This window comes from Acanthochromis polyacanthus, chromosome 8, assembly GCF_021347895.1.
Source record: "Acanthochromis polyacanthus isolate Apoly-LR-REF ecotype Palm Island chromosome 8, KAUST_Apoly_ChrSc, whole genome shotgun sequence".
In the NCBI taxonomy this organism is placed as follows: Eukaryota; Metazoa; Chordata; class Actinopteri; family Pomacentridae; genus Acanthochromis; species Acanthochromis polyacanthus.
In genome coordinates this window covers 24,019,829-24,036,350 of record NC_067120.1, presented here as the reverse complement: position 1 = coordinate 24,036,350, position 16,522 = coordinate 24,019,829, and the positions used below count along the sequence as shown (strand labels likewise).

General features: G+C 38.9%; 1 protein-coding gene across 7 annotated transcripts in view; it reads right to left on the bottom strand.

Annotated features, from left to right (window-relative positions):
• Positions 1–16,522, bottom strand: part of LOC110961023 (suppressor of tumorigenicity 7 protein homolog) — a 69,391-nt gene that overhangs the window by 8,810 nt on the left and 44,059 nt on the right. For 5 of the 7 annotated variants that reach the window (XM_051951903.1, XM_051951907.1, XM_051951904.1 and 2 more), the window contains 11 exons: positions 14,447–14,606; positions 10,781–10,835; positions 10,017–10,132; positions 9,824–9,899; positions 7,529–7,683; positions 7,232–7,329; positions 6,859–6,988; positions 5,478–5,550; positions 3,415–3,517; positions 2,129–2,279; positions 1,820–1,912 (listed from right to left, as the gene is read on the bottom strand). In XM_051951903.1, coding sequence (XP_051807863.1) covers positions 1,820–1,912; positions 2,129–2,279; positions 3,415–3,517; positions 5,478–5,550; positions 6,859–6,988; positions 7,232–7,329; positions 7,529–7,683; positions 9,824–9,899; positions 10,017–10,132; positions 10,781–10,835; positions 14,447–14,606 — 1,210 coding nt within the window. The remainder of the gene's footprint in view (positions 1–1,819; positions 1,913–2,128; positions 2,280–3,414; positions 3,518–5,477; positions 5,551–6,858; positions 6,989–7,231; positions 7,330–7,528; positions 7,684–9,823; positions 9,900–10,016; positions 10,133–10,780; positions 10,836–14,446; positions 14,607–16,522) is intronic. The other 2 variants (XM_051951906.1, XM_051951905.1) reach the window with 1 other exon arrangement.

The window sequence follows — 16,522 nt, the reverse complement described above, 5'->3', positions numbered from 1 at the left end:
TGCATATAACACGTTACATATAAAAATAGTATTTGTATTTCGTAAGAGCTTTTGTTTTGTGTGGGAAGGAGCTTTTTATATTCTCTTGCCAGAAAAAAAAACAACCTTAATTTCTCCACAAACTGAAGAAGCAACTGACCAATTAATTCTGATGTTTGAAAGAGAAAGGATCATCGACAGGATACTGTCTGGAGTGAAATCCTCGCACAAATGTGAGTGTAAATATGCAGTAACTCTACAGAAAACTATTCAGTTAACACTTTCTAATTAGGAATGTTCAGTCTAAAAATTATGACAAACACGTAAACTTCAGGCTGTCTAGATGCAACTGAGCTGACGTTCAGGCTTTCTAATTGCTCAGTAAAAAGCAAAGATCTGAAGGCAGCAGGGTGTCCATATGTAAACTGTACACTGTTGTGCAGACGTGTCTGATCAGGTCACTGCTAACATACAGCTCTATACTGTCTACACAGGAGGAGCTCACATCCATGAAGTGCACCGTCCTTGTATCAGTGGAAACACCCTGCTGCAGCTACTGCTGTTTGGGTACACAGATTCATAGTTTACTTAGTCATTTATTTGTCAGTTTTGGTTACTGAGGCTGGTTGTAAAAAGTTGAAAACTTTTTAGAAACACACAGCACAACATGCTGCTGCTGCTTGTGGCGGGAGGCCAACTTAATCAAATGAAGGTTTGTGCGTGCGGACAGACGAGCTGCTGAGCAGACAGCAGGACGACGTGCACTCCACAGGAGCGTGTGGTCAGCGCTCCAGTAAGGAATTTGTTTCATCATAAGAAAATGAACAGACTAAAGTTCTGCTTCAAAAACGGGTGGTTTTTACAAACAAACAGCTTGGCTTCTTGTCCTTGAAACTAAACATGAAAAAAGAGCATCTCAATTAATGACAGATACTGCTGCAGTGACTCATAGTATTACTACTTGTCCAATTCTTCTCTACAATTGCATAGTAACCTGCTCTGAACAGGGCAGTGTGCAAACAATTAGCTGATGATAATACATCCTTTCTATTCTCCTATGCATCCATATCACATACAGGAGAGGCGGTGTTAGACTGCCACTTAATTGGGAGACCATACTAATATGAATGAATTAATATTCATGGAGCAATCTTTGTGATACTTAGATTGAAGGAAAATGAAGTTACATTACACAGTATTAAAATATAATTGTGTTACAGCTGGGGAATGATCAAACTAATTTGCATTACTGCACTATGGTGTCATTTGAGTTGCTCACATATTCCTCTCACACCTGCAGTTTAATTTGAACTTGCCAGCTAGTTGAAAGTAGCTTTTAGCTCCTCTGAAACATCTTCCTAAATACTATTTAGCAAAAATCATTACATATGTAATCTAAACAGAATATCAGACCAGTTCATATCCAGCTATGACAATAAATGAGGGCATTGTGTAAGTTTCTAACCAGCTCTCGACCATGCCATGCATCTGTCCATGATAGCTGCTAACAGTGGAGGTTGATCTGTAGGTGGCCTTTAGGGAAGGAAAACTCCCTTAAACATACAATATTTACAAATGATCACATTTCCTTTACTCTGCATTTGCATTCATTACAGAGATTTTAGACCTAATGGTGCGAGTGAAAACATATTTTAGTGACTGTTTGAATTACTAAGACCCAGTAACACTAAAGAAATTACGCCTCGTCTACAAGTCCACAATCCCAGAATACAGGCCAAAGCACACGAGTATTAGAGCATCGAAAGCAGTTTTTGAACACATATTCAGAGGATATTTTTGCTCAGACTGATGTGTGCGTGTATGTCAGGGCGTCTCTTACTGGGTAACAGCTCTCTGTCTGCCGTCTCTGTGCAGATGGGGTAAGGATAGAAGAGGTGACCCTTCTCCAGAGGATAGGGGATCATTCTGAATGCTACAAACACAAGAAAAAACAAACAAGTCTTGGTATTAACAAAGGGCTCCAGACACCCGATGACTTCAGTAATAATCAGCACTCAAGGATTTCATGCAGTCAGTCAAGAGACCATTTACAGTATTTCAGCTTTGAATGAGTCTACTTATGTGTCACTGGAGTGTTTTTACTGTAATAGCTGTGTGTGTGTGTGTGTCTCTGTTATTGTGTACTCACTGCCCTCCCAGGTGCAGTGCAGCAGGTTGAGCGCCCCCTCCACCCTTTTCCAATGCTGCAGGTGGAAGAAGGCGTAGGCGATAGCCTCGCTGTCACCTCTCTTCAGAATGTGTTCTGGAGGAAGAATCAGACTCTTCATCTCCAGCAGATACTGAGGAGGAGGAGACATGAAAAACAAAGATGATGTACAGGAGAGAGAGAGTGAGAAAAACATAAAAAGGTGAGCCAAACGCTGCTGACACCACAAATGAATGAAACTGCATCTGAATGAACACTAACAACTATGTGACTAAACTAAAACAGCATCCCCAGCAGCTGTCTTCTAAACACTTTGGTGTGACTTGAGTTAATAATTTGTGAACTTCTAATGTTTATTGACAAAAAGTCTGAAGTCACATCCCAATTCAGGCTTTTCTGTTTTTAATTTAGTTTTTTATTGTAGTTCCATTGTAAGGATTTGTGTATTTATGCTTTACAGTCCAGCTGGTTCTTAAACAGACACAGACTCCTGCCTCCTATTTGTACAGCTCTTTAATAGTTTAACTCCTCAAACAAAGAGCATCTAAATATTTTAGACTTCTGAGCATGAATGCTGAATCATTCAAAAGAAAACCACATTACATCTAAGATGAGATTGATTCTCCTGCCATCAGCTGAAGCCTTGGCAATACATTAGCATGATTTCCATTTAGACAGTGAAGTAAACAGTACTGTGCATCATACAGAACTATCAACGAGGTTTCTGACCAATCTCAAATTAGAAGGCAGTGGGACAGCCTATATCCACAGGCAAGTTCTCCAAGATATTTGAAACAAACTACCCACAAGGTACCTTCAACAACTGTCTGCACGTGTAACTGGGAAATCGCTTACAAGAACTAATCCTCTCTCAGACATCGATCCTTTCCATTAATGTGCGCCATCCAAAAGTGGCGGCTTCATTTTCTGAATGAGCATCCTGGTCACCTTTCCGTAGAAGCTGTGATGGCAATCTAACTAGCTAGACCAAGTAATATTGAAGCATCAGTTTTTACCTGGCCCAAGTCTGAATTATATGCTTTCGCATTAGAAGATAGGCATGCAGTTGCAATATTGGTCCAAAACCATCACAGAGAGCAAAAAGTGACAGTACAAACACAACCAGTCATATTTTATGTGAACTGCTCACCACTTTCATTGGCCAGCAGCTGTCTGACATGGTGAGCGGGTAATTACACTGTAGAGGCAGCAGGTATGTATTGTGTGTATTTGTCTGTAGGTGTGTATAGTGTCCCTCTGAGACTCACTTTAGGGACGTGAGGGTTGAACTCCACCGCTCTGTGGATGGCTTCTACTGCGTTCATCTCTGCTGTGCTGAGCCCTCGCCTGGACGCTGCCTCTGGAGAGAACCTGCACACACAGACACACACAGACATTACAGACAGACACACAAAACAGTCATGTGACTTGGAACGGCACGACATAAGGTGAATAAAGTTATTTTGATCCAGACCTCTTAGTTATCACTAACTAGTTGTGCTGCCTTAGAGCATCAAAGAAATACCTGACAACTGCTGGGTGGACTGTGAGCATATTTGGGTTAGTACATGTGACAACCAGAGCAGGAAAGTATATGATAACATGGGACTTATTTTAGTATTTAAAGGTGTAGTTTTAATATTGGAAAACACTTTATATTGAACACAAAAGCTTTAAGATGCTTGACTGACTACCAAAAATAACACAAATAATTAAAGTAATTGTACTAAATGTAGAATACATTTTGTGATATTGCACTGATCTTTGAAAGCGTTCTTTCATTGTGTATTTGAAATGATCACTGCGTATGTATGTCTGAAAGCACTGGTATCACCCTTTTCAGTCTACAGTACGTAGAGTCAGGGGTTGAATTGTGATTCATGATGAGTCCTTCTTAGGTGAGGTAGGGGTTCACAGATCACACTGCAGTGAATGTAGAGACTATTTCTTCAGCAGAGAATATGTGTGGTTTTGACTGTACACATTGGTTGCTTCTGGAAACTTTCCAGTGGAAAGACCTTTTGTTTTCTGATGTTAGGTGTAAATGTTGTACCACAAAGTAAATGCACTCGTATACCCTGCAGTGGCAGAGCATTTCTTTATATAATTAATGGTTCAGGAAACACTGACACTCTTGCCTTACATAAAATCACAGATCTCTTTGCACTGACCAAACAAAACTATTCACAGTAACTCACAGGCTAAGGATAATGAATTCTGTTTTCAATAGTAGGCTTAATGTTTGTTGTCTAATTTTGCATTTACCAAAGTTATTAGATAAGTTCATTCCTCTTTAAAATCGTTGCTGTAAAGAAACAAAACTGAAAACACTCTGTAAAAATCCACTTCATGGGGCTAAAAAGAACAAAAAAAAAAAGACATCCAAAAGAAGCAATATTTGCTGAAAATAAAAATATATTGACAGCTCCAATGGTGCTGAATTCATCCTCAACACAACTGTTATTCCTGATGATTTCACCATAAGAACTGTGTGTGCAACAGCTGAGCCGTTAGCTGGTAGAGAAGCATTTAGGTTAATGTATAACTACCCATGGTCACGATGACAGGAAACAAGATTGAAAAAAATCAGGGAAGTCATCTGTTGTGTGGAAACTGCCCACAGCTACTCTCTCAGTTTGGAGGTCATATCGACTCTCCTGCTACATAATGCTACAATTGTGTAACAAAGTCAAAGAAAGGAAGGCTACATTCTGCATTTGTTTGTTCACTATAAAACAGAGTCTGAAAGCAAATTTCAAAATTTGTTTGTGAGCTGGTGGTACAGTGATACAGAGGAAACAGAGCTCAGGCAAGGCAGGCCAGTGTAACTCATGTCTACAGTGCTGTTTGTTTATCTGAACTTTGCCTGAGTCTGAAAACTAAAATGTTGTCGAAGCTAGTGCAAGTGATTGACAGCTCGCAGGATTCTTTGATCATGTGCAGCGCAAAAACAGTCTACAGACTACGACCGTCATGAAACAAATAAAAAGGGATGGAGAGCTGAAGCAGACAGCAGTACGTACAAGCACTGGGTGTTTTCATCTGGATACTCTGTTTTATTTATGCAGCAGCAGTAGGATTGTATTATATATTCTACACGCTGCACCTGAGCCACCAGAGCACTCTAGTGAGACAGAAAAACCCACTTCTCACAATAACACTGATCAACCCCCAAGGTCTCCCACTGCTGGTACATCATGAGTCCTATTCTCTCATTCACACTGAACAGATCCCCGGGGCTATTCTCAGCTCCGTTTTACACTCTTAAATAGCAGTGCAGGAATGTCAGATCCATGAACAGACATTATAGCCAATGAAAAGTGATACTCACTTGTCCGATACCGCCCTGGCTTTGAGCAAGGCTGCTGTGTAGCATATTGTTGCAGATTTGGGTAAGCTAATATCTGTTGAGGAGACAAAAAGCAGACATACAGAGAGAAGAGGGAGGAATGGTGTTTAGTTAATGTAGTAAAAGTTTGGAATTACAGGTGTTGGAGGGATGGCAGCATTTAAGAACTCTGCAGCTGCCCGCAGGGGTTTGTGAGTGAACCTAATAAGTCTGGCTTTCATGGCTTTGGAAGTGCTTTGCTATCAAATCTTAGCTGTCAGTTATCTAACAGTTAAGATCTGCTTTACTGCACAGATGTAATATGTAAACACAACCACCCAACAATAAGGCAGTCATATACTCCAGAGCATTGAGATGCATGAAGGGATAATACAACACCTTTACCAGTGTGAAAACACCTGCTTTATACAATGCATCTTAAAAGATCTATGTTTTTGAATTATTTCCTGTCAACTGGATCTGTCTGTCTGTCTGTCTGTAGTTTGGGGTCACTCAGACAATTTCATGTTTCCAATAAAATCTCACACTTTTATTCATGTGCTAATATAATTGCACAAGAGTTTACTAATCATCAATTAGCCTTTCAACACCATTAGCTAACACGATGTAGCATTAGAACACAGGAGTGACGGTTGCTGGAAATATTCCTCTGTACCTCTATGTAGATATTCCATTAAAAATCAACTGTTTCCAGCTAGAATACTCATTACCACATTAACAATGCCTAGAGTGTATTTCTGATTCATTTAATGTTATCTTTATTTTAAAAAATTGTTTTTCTTTCAAAAATAAAGACATTTCTAAGTGACCCCAAATTTTTAAACGGTAGTGTATGTATCATGACATTAAAGGACATTTTTTGAATGGAAATGAAGAGACATTTTTCTACTAAAATCAATTAAGTCTATTAAAACAACATATGCCACCAAGCACAAAGCTGCATGAGAACATTCATTTCTAAGGTAAAAACTAATAAAGCTGTGTGTCACAAAATGGAACAGACTTCATGAAGATTTTAGACCCTGGATATATATTTTCTGGACATTCTTGTTCAGTAAACATTAAGTAGTTAGCAAGTATGGAAGGTTAATATTTCTTGTAGTTCAAGCAAAAAATAAATAATGGTTATACTGTGCTCAAAGTAAGCACCATACATTTTTCAGAGATTTCTCTGAGCTCTAAATCATAGAATTAAAGAATTTTGTCTGGAAAAAGGACAATGTTTGGTGGTTTCAGTGCTCAATTAGTCTTTATGAAACTCCAAAGTACTGTATTATTACTTCAACCACTGGCACTGATGTCCAGATGAAACTACCAGCAACAGTGGACGTGGTTGTGGATCTCTGAACTGTGCGTCCCTCACCGTCGTACTTGGCCAGAACGGCCTGGACGTCAGCGTAGTTCTGGAGCTCTAGTAGTGACTCCAGTAGGTTCTCGTGGATGTTGAACATACTGAGGAGAGGGAACTCCTTCATTAACTGGAAAACACACAACTGTTGTTACATGTAATACCGGACAGGGGGGCAACACATGCACAGTCAGCAGACAAGAGCTTTGGGTCATCACTATGCAGTACTGCCCATTTAGAGCCTGAATGAATGTCACTGAGTTGTTTTCTGTGTTGTAATTTACTGCCTCTTCCAAAATGAAGTCTCAGAAATCAAATAACATTGTGTGTCTTTTTGTTTTTGTGCGTATTTGAGCATGTGTATTCTGCTGGCAGGTTGCGTACTTACATCTCTCATCATTTTAACTGCTTCTCGTGTTCGGCCAAGCTTTCTCGAGCACATGGCCAGTCTCCTCTTTATATACACCAACACATTGGTGTCTCTTCCTGATGGAGGGCACAAAAACACCATTTAGAACAAACAAATGACTTTTAGCTTCACTTGTAATGAAACTAAGAGTGAGCTGGACTAGGTTCCATTTCTCTAAAGCACTTGATGTGTACAAAATACTCCTGCTGCAAACTGGAATGTTAAACATGATTCTCATTTGTGCAAGTAATGTGTTACAGCATAGATTATACTCACTGTGCTGGGCTTCATACTGTGTACCATGATGTTGAAGCTGTTGGCTGCGGCGATAGCAGCCCTCACCAGCTTTTAGTGCTTGTTTAAACAATCTCTCAGCCTCCATGATGGTGGTGGCCTCCTCCTCTGCCAGCAGGATGTATGCTGTCGCACAACTACAGGAGGAGAAGGAGAGAGGAAAAAAGTGAGGTAATTAAAAGTCAACTGTGTCTCACTTTGTCTTATGGATTCACTCACTAATTTACCACCTCAATATATAACGCTTGTTGTTTGTCTACACAGCATGGCCCCTCTGCAACATAAAATTGCTACTGTGTCTGACAGAGCACTGATCCAAGAAGGTTTCCTCTGAGTCCACTTGCAGTCACAGCTTTGATATGAGCTGAGAGCAACATGTACTGCTGTCACAATTCCACTGCACTGTCTTTATTGTCACAGATGCTCCTAAAAGTAAATCTCCACTTTCATGAAAACAAGTAAAACCACCATTCCCCGGTGAATGGTGAAGATACCCAGAGTTCCAATCTCTGACTATGTCACATTTTAGTCCACGCCAAAGTCTGTTGACCGAAAAGGAAATTTTTGTTATTATTTTGTATTATGGGATCAAATTGAGATTGCGAGTTTATTGTTTGTTAGAATTGTACAGTATAAGTTTAAGAAAGTGCACATGCAAAAAACCCGACAGTCTAGTTGTAGAATGAGTATTTGTAAAACAGGAGGATGTAAATAAAGCTGTTTTTTTTTTCTAATTGAAAAAAATATTTTTGAGTTTAAATGGCTGACAGCAGCAGTTCACAACCTGAGGGTCAGACCGCTAATGGGGGCTGACATAAATCTAATTACTAAAGCACCAAAAATATTCTGCCATAAAAAAAATGTATATAAGATTTCATGTGGCATTATGTTTTATATATAATTTACTCTAGAAAGTTTGTTTTTATTGACTTTTCTCTTGCTTTGTTACTGTATAACATTTAATAGTTTTACCTTTTCCAGTACTGAAATATCTTTCAAATCAGGGAGAAGAAGAACATCATCAACTGAATAAATTGCTAATGTCAGTATTAAGGACAGTAATTTGTATCGTGTCTTATCTCCAAAGCGCTGTTGCAAATGGTCTGGCTTCACTCATTATCGTTCTGCCGTAAGGGTAAAAAAAACTTATTTGGCTTGTTTTTATTTCTTTTAAATATAAGTGTTTTAGGAGGTGTTAAGCCCAGGATACAGCAACAGTGCCCCTGCAAAATACTGGGGGACTTGTTTTAGTGTAATTCTGTTTGCAGGGGTGTCATTAAAAGGGTTAATTCACTGAAAGAACCAAGTAAGATTTTTAAAGCATCCTTGTATCCATCTTTAAAATGGGTCATTTTCAGCCTAAGTTGCTGCGCAGAGGTTGTTGTTGTTTCCTGTAGCCTAACAATAAAATAGTAGAAGGGGAGAAGGGCACCACATAAACTGGGAGACTTATACCAACAGTAAACACTACCAGTGAAAAGTTTGGACACACCTTTTCATTCAGTTGTTTTTATTTAATTATTTTCTGCATTGTAGATTAATATTGAAGATATCAAAACAACAAAAGAATACATATGGAATTAGGTTGTAAACAGAAAAGTGTTAATCTTCAGTATTAATCTATAATGTAGAAAATAGTACAAATAAATATAAAGCATTGAATGAGAAGGTGTGTCCAGACTTTTGACTAGCAATGTATGTCAGACTATTAAGGCAACAAACAGCAACCAGCAGTCACAAGTGGCAGAGATCACAAAAATGCAAACAAAAAAACAAAGTTAAATGTTATTGTGTCTTTAATGTTTATGTTAAGTGTCTATGAGTTATGTATCAGCTAACATTTTGTCAAAACTTGGACCACATATATACCCACACATACAGATTTGAAGGTACAAACTTCATGGTAGAAACAGCTGTCATGTGACCCGATAATTAGCCAGCTTGGGATAACCAGCAGAAAAATTTTGGCTGGCTGGCTGAGCTCAAGACTACTGTTGTAGTTGCCTTAAATAAGTTTTAGTGAATTCCTAACGCTCCCCGTGCTGGTCATTGATGTATGAACATACTGAACTTGATAAATGCAAAGAAAGTCATATATAGTCGAACATGCTCAATGTATTTTCTGAAGGATTAAAAAAAATATACAAGACTTCACAAATTATTAGTATGTCATGTGCTCCAAGGGCTGCCTGATCCCCACTGTGATCAATATACCAATATAAAAAGAGTGAGCTGCAAAAGAGGGAAAACAGATGAAGAAAGAGAAAGTGAACTCACTCTTCAAGCTCTAGAGCTTCATGTGCTGCAGAGATGCGAGCTTGTGGGTTTCTTTCCCTCCACGCCTTCTGCATGACTGTCACCACAAAACCACACAGGAATATATTTAATACATCAGAGAGGTCATATTACCGTCTGTGCACATGAATTAAGACACAAGGTCGTATATATTGTATATGCATAAGTTTCTCACTGGCGTCAGCAGGCCGGAGGTGGTCTGAGTCGCAGGTGAAGAAGGTTTGGTGATCTTGTGCTGACAGGTTCATGTCGTAGTATGTCAGCGGCTCTCGACCCGTTACCCATGTATACCTGGACACCAACACAGTGGCAAAAGAAGACAGGTTAATAATAAGATATTGACCATCTAAAACATATTAGAATGAGAAAAACTAATAAAATGAAAGCCACTGAATGATGGAAAAAATTAAAAGAGAGAAACAGAATGAAACACCTGAGCTGATGTTCTTGCTCAAATAGGAAATAGGTTTGACTTTGGTTGGGTGAAGGTTATACATGGAGCTCAGCATGCAGGTTTAGAGGTATTGAGAAAGATAGAATAATCACAACAACAGAAATTTAAAAAATGGAAGAGAACTCAACAGGAGGAACAGGAGGGAGACATAAAAAGAGAACTAAAGATGCTGACAAGAAAAAAATCAAAATAGGGTGAAGAAAATAAAAGCAAAAGCAAAACTGAATTAACAAGAAAATGAAGACCAAAAGACAAAACCAAAGCACAGAGTGTGAAGTTATGAAAAAGAGCATGAAAAGGAAAAGAAATAGCTTATTAAATAGATGAAAAAAAAGACAAAACAAGTAGGAGAATGAACATGCAGACCAGTTGAAAAACAAACAAGAGAAAAGATAGATTAGAAGGAGGGAGGGAAGATAACAACAAGCTGAAGTCCCAAACCAGCAAGACTTTTCAATGCAGGTAGCTTTACTGCTGTCACTCACCGATTATATTCGGCTCCACGAAATAAATTCAACGGATTTCTCCATACTTTACATTCTGCGGGAGAAAGACAGAGAGAGCACAACACTGGCGATGAGTGTCAAGGGCAAAGCTGACACTGAGCCTGTTCTGTGCACTTCAAAGGGCTCGACTGTGCTTTCTGCCATCTACCCTGCAGCTCCCTGACTGGCACATCGATCTCTTTGAGAGCGCGGCTGACAGAGAAAAGGCCTTAGAACTCCTCAGTGACCAAACGCACTTTTGCACAAACTTTTGCTGCTGTCAGAACAGGCAGAAGCTTGTGTTTTGGCTGACAGCGCTGTGCTGAACAGTATCTGGTTTTCCATAATGCGGATAACAAGATGTCTTTGATCTTACAGCAACATGCCTAGCAGATAAGTATTTCATAGATCAAGATCAGTTTGCTCATCATGGGTAGGATTACTGTGCCTGCAAGAAAACCTCCATGTCATCTATGGCTCTGGAGGAGCTGAGACAGCCCTGACCAAGTAATCAGCCTTTCAAGCTTATGCAAAGAAAGCCTGTGTTACAAACTGGGCTGTTGAGTTTTAAAGATCAGGGCATTTACCAGATAGGAGGAATTTAAGCAAGGCATGCACTTAAACTGCACTACAGGGAGTTTGCATTTTTGAAGCTTGATCCATAAAGAGAATTTAAAGACAGGATCTCAGCCTCAGCTACACTTATTTTAATTCTTTTTCTCTGTTTCTTCTTTAATAATTTCATTTTAAGAATGTCAGAAAGAGGTGAAAAACACCCAAGAGACAAAACAAGACTCAAACGGATCCTATTTAAAAAAAAGGAAATTTGCATTTTGCAGATATCTGAAGAATGATTTGTAGTGATCACATAATCGATTAACCAACTTTTTGCAGCCAAGCTGTGACAAGCATATCTCAATTTGTAATCAACAAAGAACACAAAAGCTACTAAGGCAGCACTTTCAAACTAAGACCAGTAAATATGAACGAGTCATTTAAGACACATGAGGTCACATTAGAAACAACTCAACCCTTCACACCCACTGAATTTGTCCTGTACTACAGTTATGGATTTCTAGTGCAGAGCTGTGACTGATTAATCAAGTGACTACACTTACACCTGTCCATCTTTGACTTCTCCCGCAACCAACAACAAAAAAAAATATCTTCAATGTGCATCTCTCATTTGGATGAAGAGACAAAGAGTAGATTATTACCCAGAAAACTGAGGATTACTACATTGGAAATAATCAGACCGCCTTTCTTGTCTCGGTTGTGGCTTGTTGATTTCAGTACAGCACACATAATCCTACTTAATTCAGAGCTGTTTGGCTCAAAACAAAAGCAGGCTGCATGACGTCTGCACAAAGAGTTCAATGACAGGCTCCTCTGGAGAAAACTTGCAAAGATTAAACAGACTGGGTGAGGTTATTCACTGTAAATATTTAATATACCATTCTTTGCAATATTAGGTTGCTGCTGCTGCTGCTATAGATTTTGTATAACATAAAAAAATGGCAGTGTAAACAGATGCTGACTCACTTAATGTATAAGTGATGCATATGGAGGATAAATGTTTGCCTGTATAATCCATAATGGAACCAAAGGAACTATTCAGCGCTGAGACATCTCTGCTTTGAAATGAATGAAACTGCATGGGGGAGCAAAAACACATTCAACGGATTAACCATGATCAAAGCATCACTGATGTAGAACGGAAGCCAAGAAGCTGCTGAGCAGAAGTCACTCAGGGGTGACTGTGGAGGATACTGCTGGACAGATCTGAATTTCTTAGATTGCTTCTACTGCAGTTAACAAACCCAGGGATTGGGGTTCAACTGTGCATGGCCCACAGCGTTCTTGAATTAAAAGGTACATTTCCATTTACAACATATTTTTATCAGAACAGAAAACCCAAGCTGTTTTGCCTGTTTCTTGCCTTGAAATCACTTTTTTTTTTTTGCTTTAATGGATTTTGGTTCTGGATACTTAAATAAATCTATAACTCAGGGGATATTTTAAAAACAATGATCAAACTGATTTATCATCTGTCTAAATTGCCATAACAAAATCTCAAGGAAAACAATGGAATAATGGAAAAGCATCAGGTTATGTTCTAATAAACTCTTTTTCAAACAGCTATCATATTAGAATAAAAAAAGTACATTTTTGGCTAACCTAATTAAATCTGTGCTTAAAGTACTGTACAGCTTGTATATAAAAGCTTTAAGTATACAGTATATGCATCTTCTAGTACAGATAAAATTTAAACATACCACTCCAAACTATACCGCCTGAATACAATGTTAATAAGGATGGATTAATTAGTTTTAATTTGTAAATTTAAAGCAGTGGGAAGAATGATGTGTTATCTAAAGTCTAATTCTAGAGCTGCTCCATAAACAAAAAGAATAGGACAGAATCTAAAAACCAACATAGAGCACCAGACTGTAACCATTTAGTCAGATTCTGCTAGCGCAACTTGTAAATATTCTCCCTTTTTTTAAAAAATAAAATAAAATAAACATTTTTGCATATCATGTGAGATATCAGGAGAAAGTAGGAACTGGTTTCAGAGTGTAAGTGAGACAGAGAGCAACAAACTTTAAGTTGTTGTAAAGCACACCAAGCAGGAAGCAACAACTACAGGAAAAGAGGTGCAATTGTGGAACTGCAACAATTTTTTTTTCCTCCTAAAGGCCTATCTTATATTGTGACTTTTTTTCTCTAAATTTTAGTCAAAAAAAGTTAGTCTGGGGCTCAGTAATAAACTGTTGTATTTTCTGAGTTGATGGCTAAGAGCAGCACATTCAACCCAAGATCATCTGGAAGGAAAGTCTCAAATAAACCTCCACTGGGCCCACATAAGCAGTCTTTATTCTGCGTCAATGCACCAGCTCATGAAAGTATCACAAGATGACATCATGTATTTAAGTCATGATGCTCCGTTCTGCAACTTACTCTTAATAGCTAGCTGTAGCAGTAAAAAGATTTGATAGCAATTCTGTAAAACATTCTAATAGGTATGAAAGCCTTTCCCCAAAACTACACATTAAAGTCAATCTTTTCATTGCCTTCTGCAGGAAGAGGGATTTGTCTCAGAGCAGGGGAAGGACTGCTTTGACACTTTACAACATTGTAACTGTTGGGTTATTCTTTTTGATGTTAGAACAACAGAACCAATCCGAAAAGCTAAGCATCTCTGCAATAGTAACCTGGAAAAGAATGAGGGATAAAAACTGCTGCAGTGTGGAGGAACTCTGAGTCAGTGCCATTATCTGTTCACACTATTTTAGTGTTTGTGTTTTTCTCATGTTTTGCCGTTTCATTAAAAAATAGCAAAAATGAATCAATAAAGCAATACATCTAATTTTAAAAGAACAAAAAGTGAAATAGCAGTATTGAAACATTCACATAGGACAATGCTCCTTTCTTTCTCCTTGAGACATGCTTTGTAATCACCTGACTTGTTGGCAGGATGTGAAGCAAACATATGTACTTTACTCTGTTGTGAGTGATGGCAAATGGTGGCTATGATGTCAAAAAACTAAACAGAGCTGAAGTTCTAATACGCTGCTGCAATCTTGTTTAAATCAGATATTGTTTCACTTTTTGCACTGTTTTTATGCTTTTTTTGTTGAAGTAGATAGTCTATGAAGGTCTTACCAGACACACTTTGCCGATTTGAGTCGGCCTCCCCATTACTGGTGTTTGAGTTACTGGGAGAGCTGCTGTCCACTCCACCCAGCAGAGGGCGCAGGTGGCTCACAGACACCTGCTCTATGAAGGAGGTCCCATATTTTCTGAAATACCACCACTCAAAGATCTAAGAGAAGGAAAGACAGCAAGAGATTTTTTTTATGAAACTGTTAATGTGACTTTGGTTCAATGAAGACATTCATTTTTCTCTCTTGCACATGATTTTCTTAGAGAAGCATTGTCAGTTGATACAAAACTAACTTGAGCTCCTGAAACACAGTGGTTCAAACCTGACAATCGGACTTTTCAACGAGACATTGACACTAAAAGACTAAAGTGAATCACTAAAGAGAATCACCTGGTAGCAGATACCTAAGAAAACACTCAGTCAGCTAAACATCCTCAATAGTGCTTGGCTTGTCACTATTCCCGGTCTGCTTTCAACACATCTTTATTATTGAATGCGAGTGTGAGCTGATTAACACTGTCTGCATTGATGGGTCTCAGCCCTGTGCCACAGAGGCCCAAGACTGTGATTCTCCAGTATTTTATCAACTACCACCTTCTGCCAGAGAGGAGGAACTAATCAGTGAAACCTGTACTTTGGTTGGACAGAAAACGTGAAGACAGCTGGGTCATGATGGAAAATGTCTGAGAATTACTCAGATGGAAGAGAGGAATCACACAGTGATCTGCATGTTAAAGTGTCCCTGAGCAACATACTGAATCCTGAACTACTGATGACTACTGATGAGCCAACCACCACCTTGCATGCTTCCTCCACTCTCATCCGTTACTGTTATGCTCTATAAGGATAAAAGTGCTTTATAAAGGAAGTGTAGTCATTTTACCTTCATGTCAATTCAATGTTTCGGCATCTCTAACCTTTTAAAAATGTTGCAAACAAAGGCACAGCAGTCAGCCACAGCATTACAACCACCACCAGGTGAATTGTATAACATTGATCATCTTGTTGCAATGTTCTGCTGGGAGACTTTGGATCCTGGCAATCAATCAACACTATTAAGCACCCTTTCTTTGAGTCTACATATCTGCAAACCTCCCTGAGGCACTCCCTAAGTTCTTATAAAACTGGTGATGTATATACATTGTTGTCCTGTCCTCCACAAAATGTATACAAACCAAGCATGGATGGTGCAGGGAAGAAATCCAATAGGAAGTAATCTGTCAGACACCATCGGGCTACCAGCAGTCAAACACCTGAATGAGATCTAGTTGCTGATGGCTTTTAGCCTTTTAATAGTTTGCTAAAATGTATAAACACTGTAATGTCACAGACAGAAAGCAATGACATAAGGGTCTAAATTCACTTTTTTGTAACGCCAATGTGTCTCTGTTTTTGAAACCATTTGAAGACGTCCCCAACTCACGCATTTAAGTACTAAAACTGTGACTTCAAGCAAGTCTGTGATCAATTGGTGCCTAGGCCTTGGAGAGGATATGGGGATGACACCCATGTCAAACGGCTCGAGGAACATAACAAAAAGCCAAAGGCGTTGACCCGGTCTAGAAACCCTTAAAGTTATCAATCTGACTGAGCATCAACAAGCTGTGTTAGAATGAGCCCAATGCTCAGAGGCCACATCCCATAACCCACAGGTCTCTACAGACCTGCTGCCAACATTCCAATGTCTGACACCACATGCAGCATAAAGGGGACATGCACAGTTAGGCAGGTGGTTTTAATGTCATGGCTTAGTGGTATAATTACACTAGTTTTAAACACAACATCTTTGTATCTCCCCATCTAAAATACAATTTCAAAAAGAAGTGAAAGTTACTGGAGTAGCTGCCAGACCAGCGGTGGAGTATATGCAACACAAAGGGAAGACATATTCATCTATGAACCATTCACGTTTTCAAAAATTTATTTTTATAGTTGTAATAAGTAAATGTGAGGCAAACATTCAGATTATTGATGAGCTGTGTTGCTGTGCAGATGTACAGACTTCATTCTGGCCAAGCTGTTTTCCTGTCGGCCTCTGCTTTAGGGAGGAAGTTACATCAAGTTTTGATGGTGCT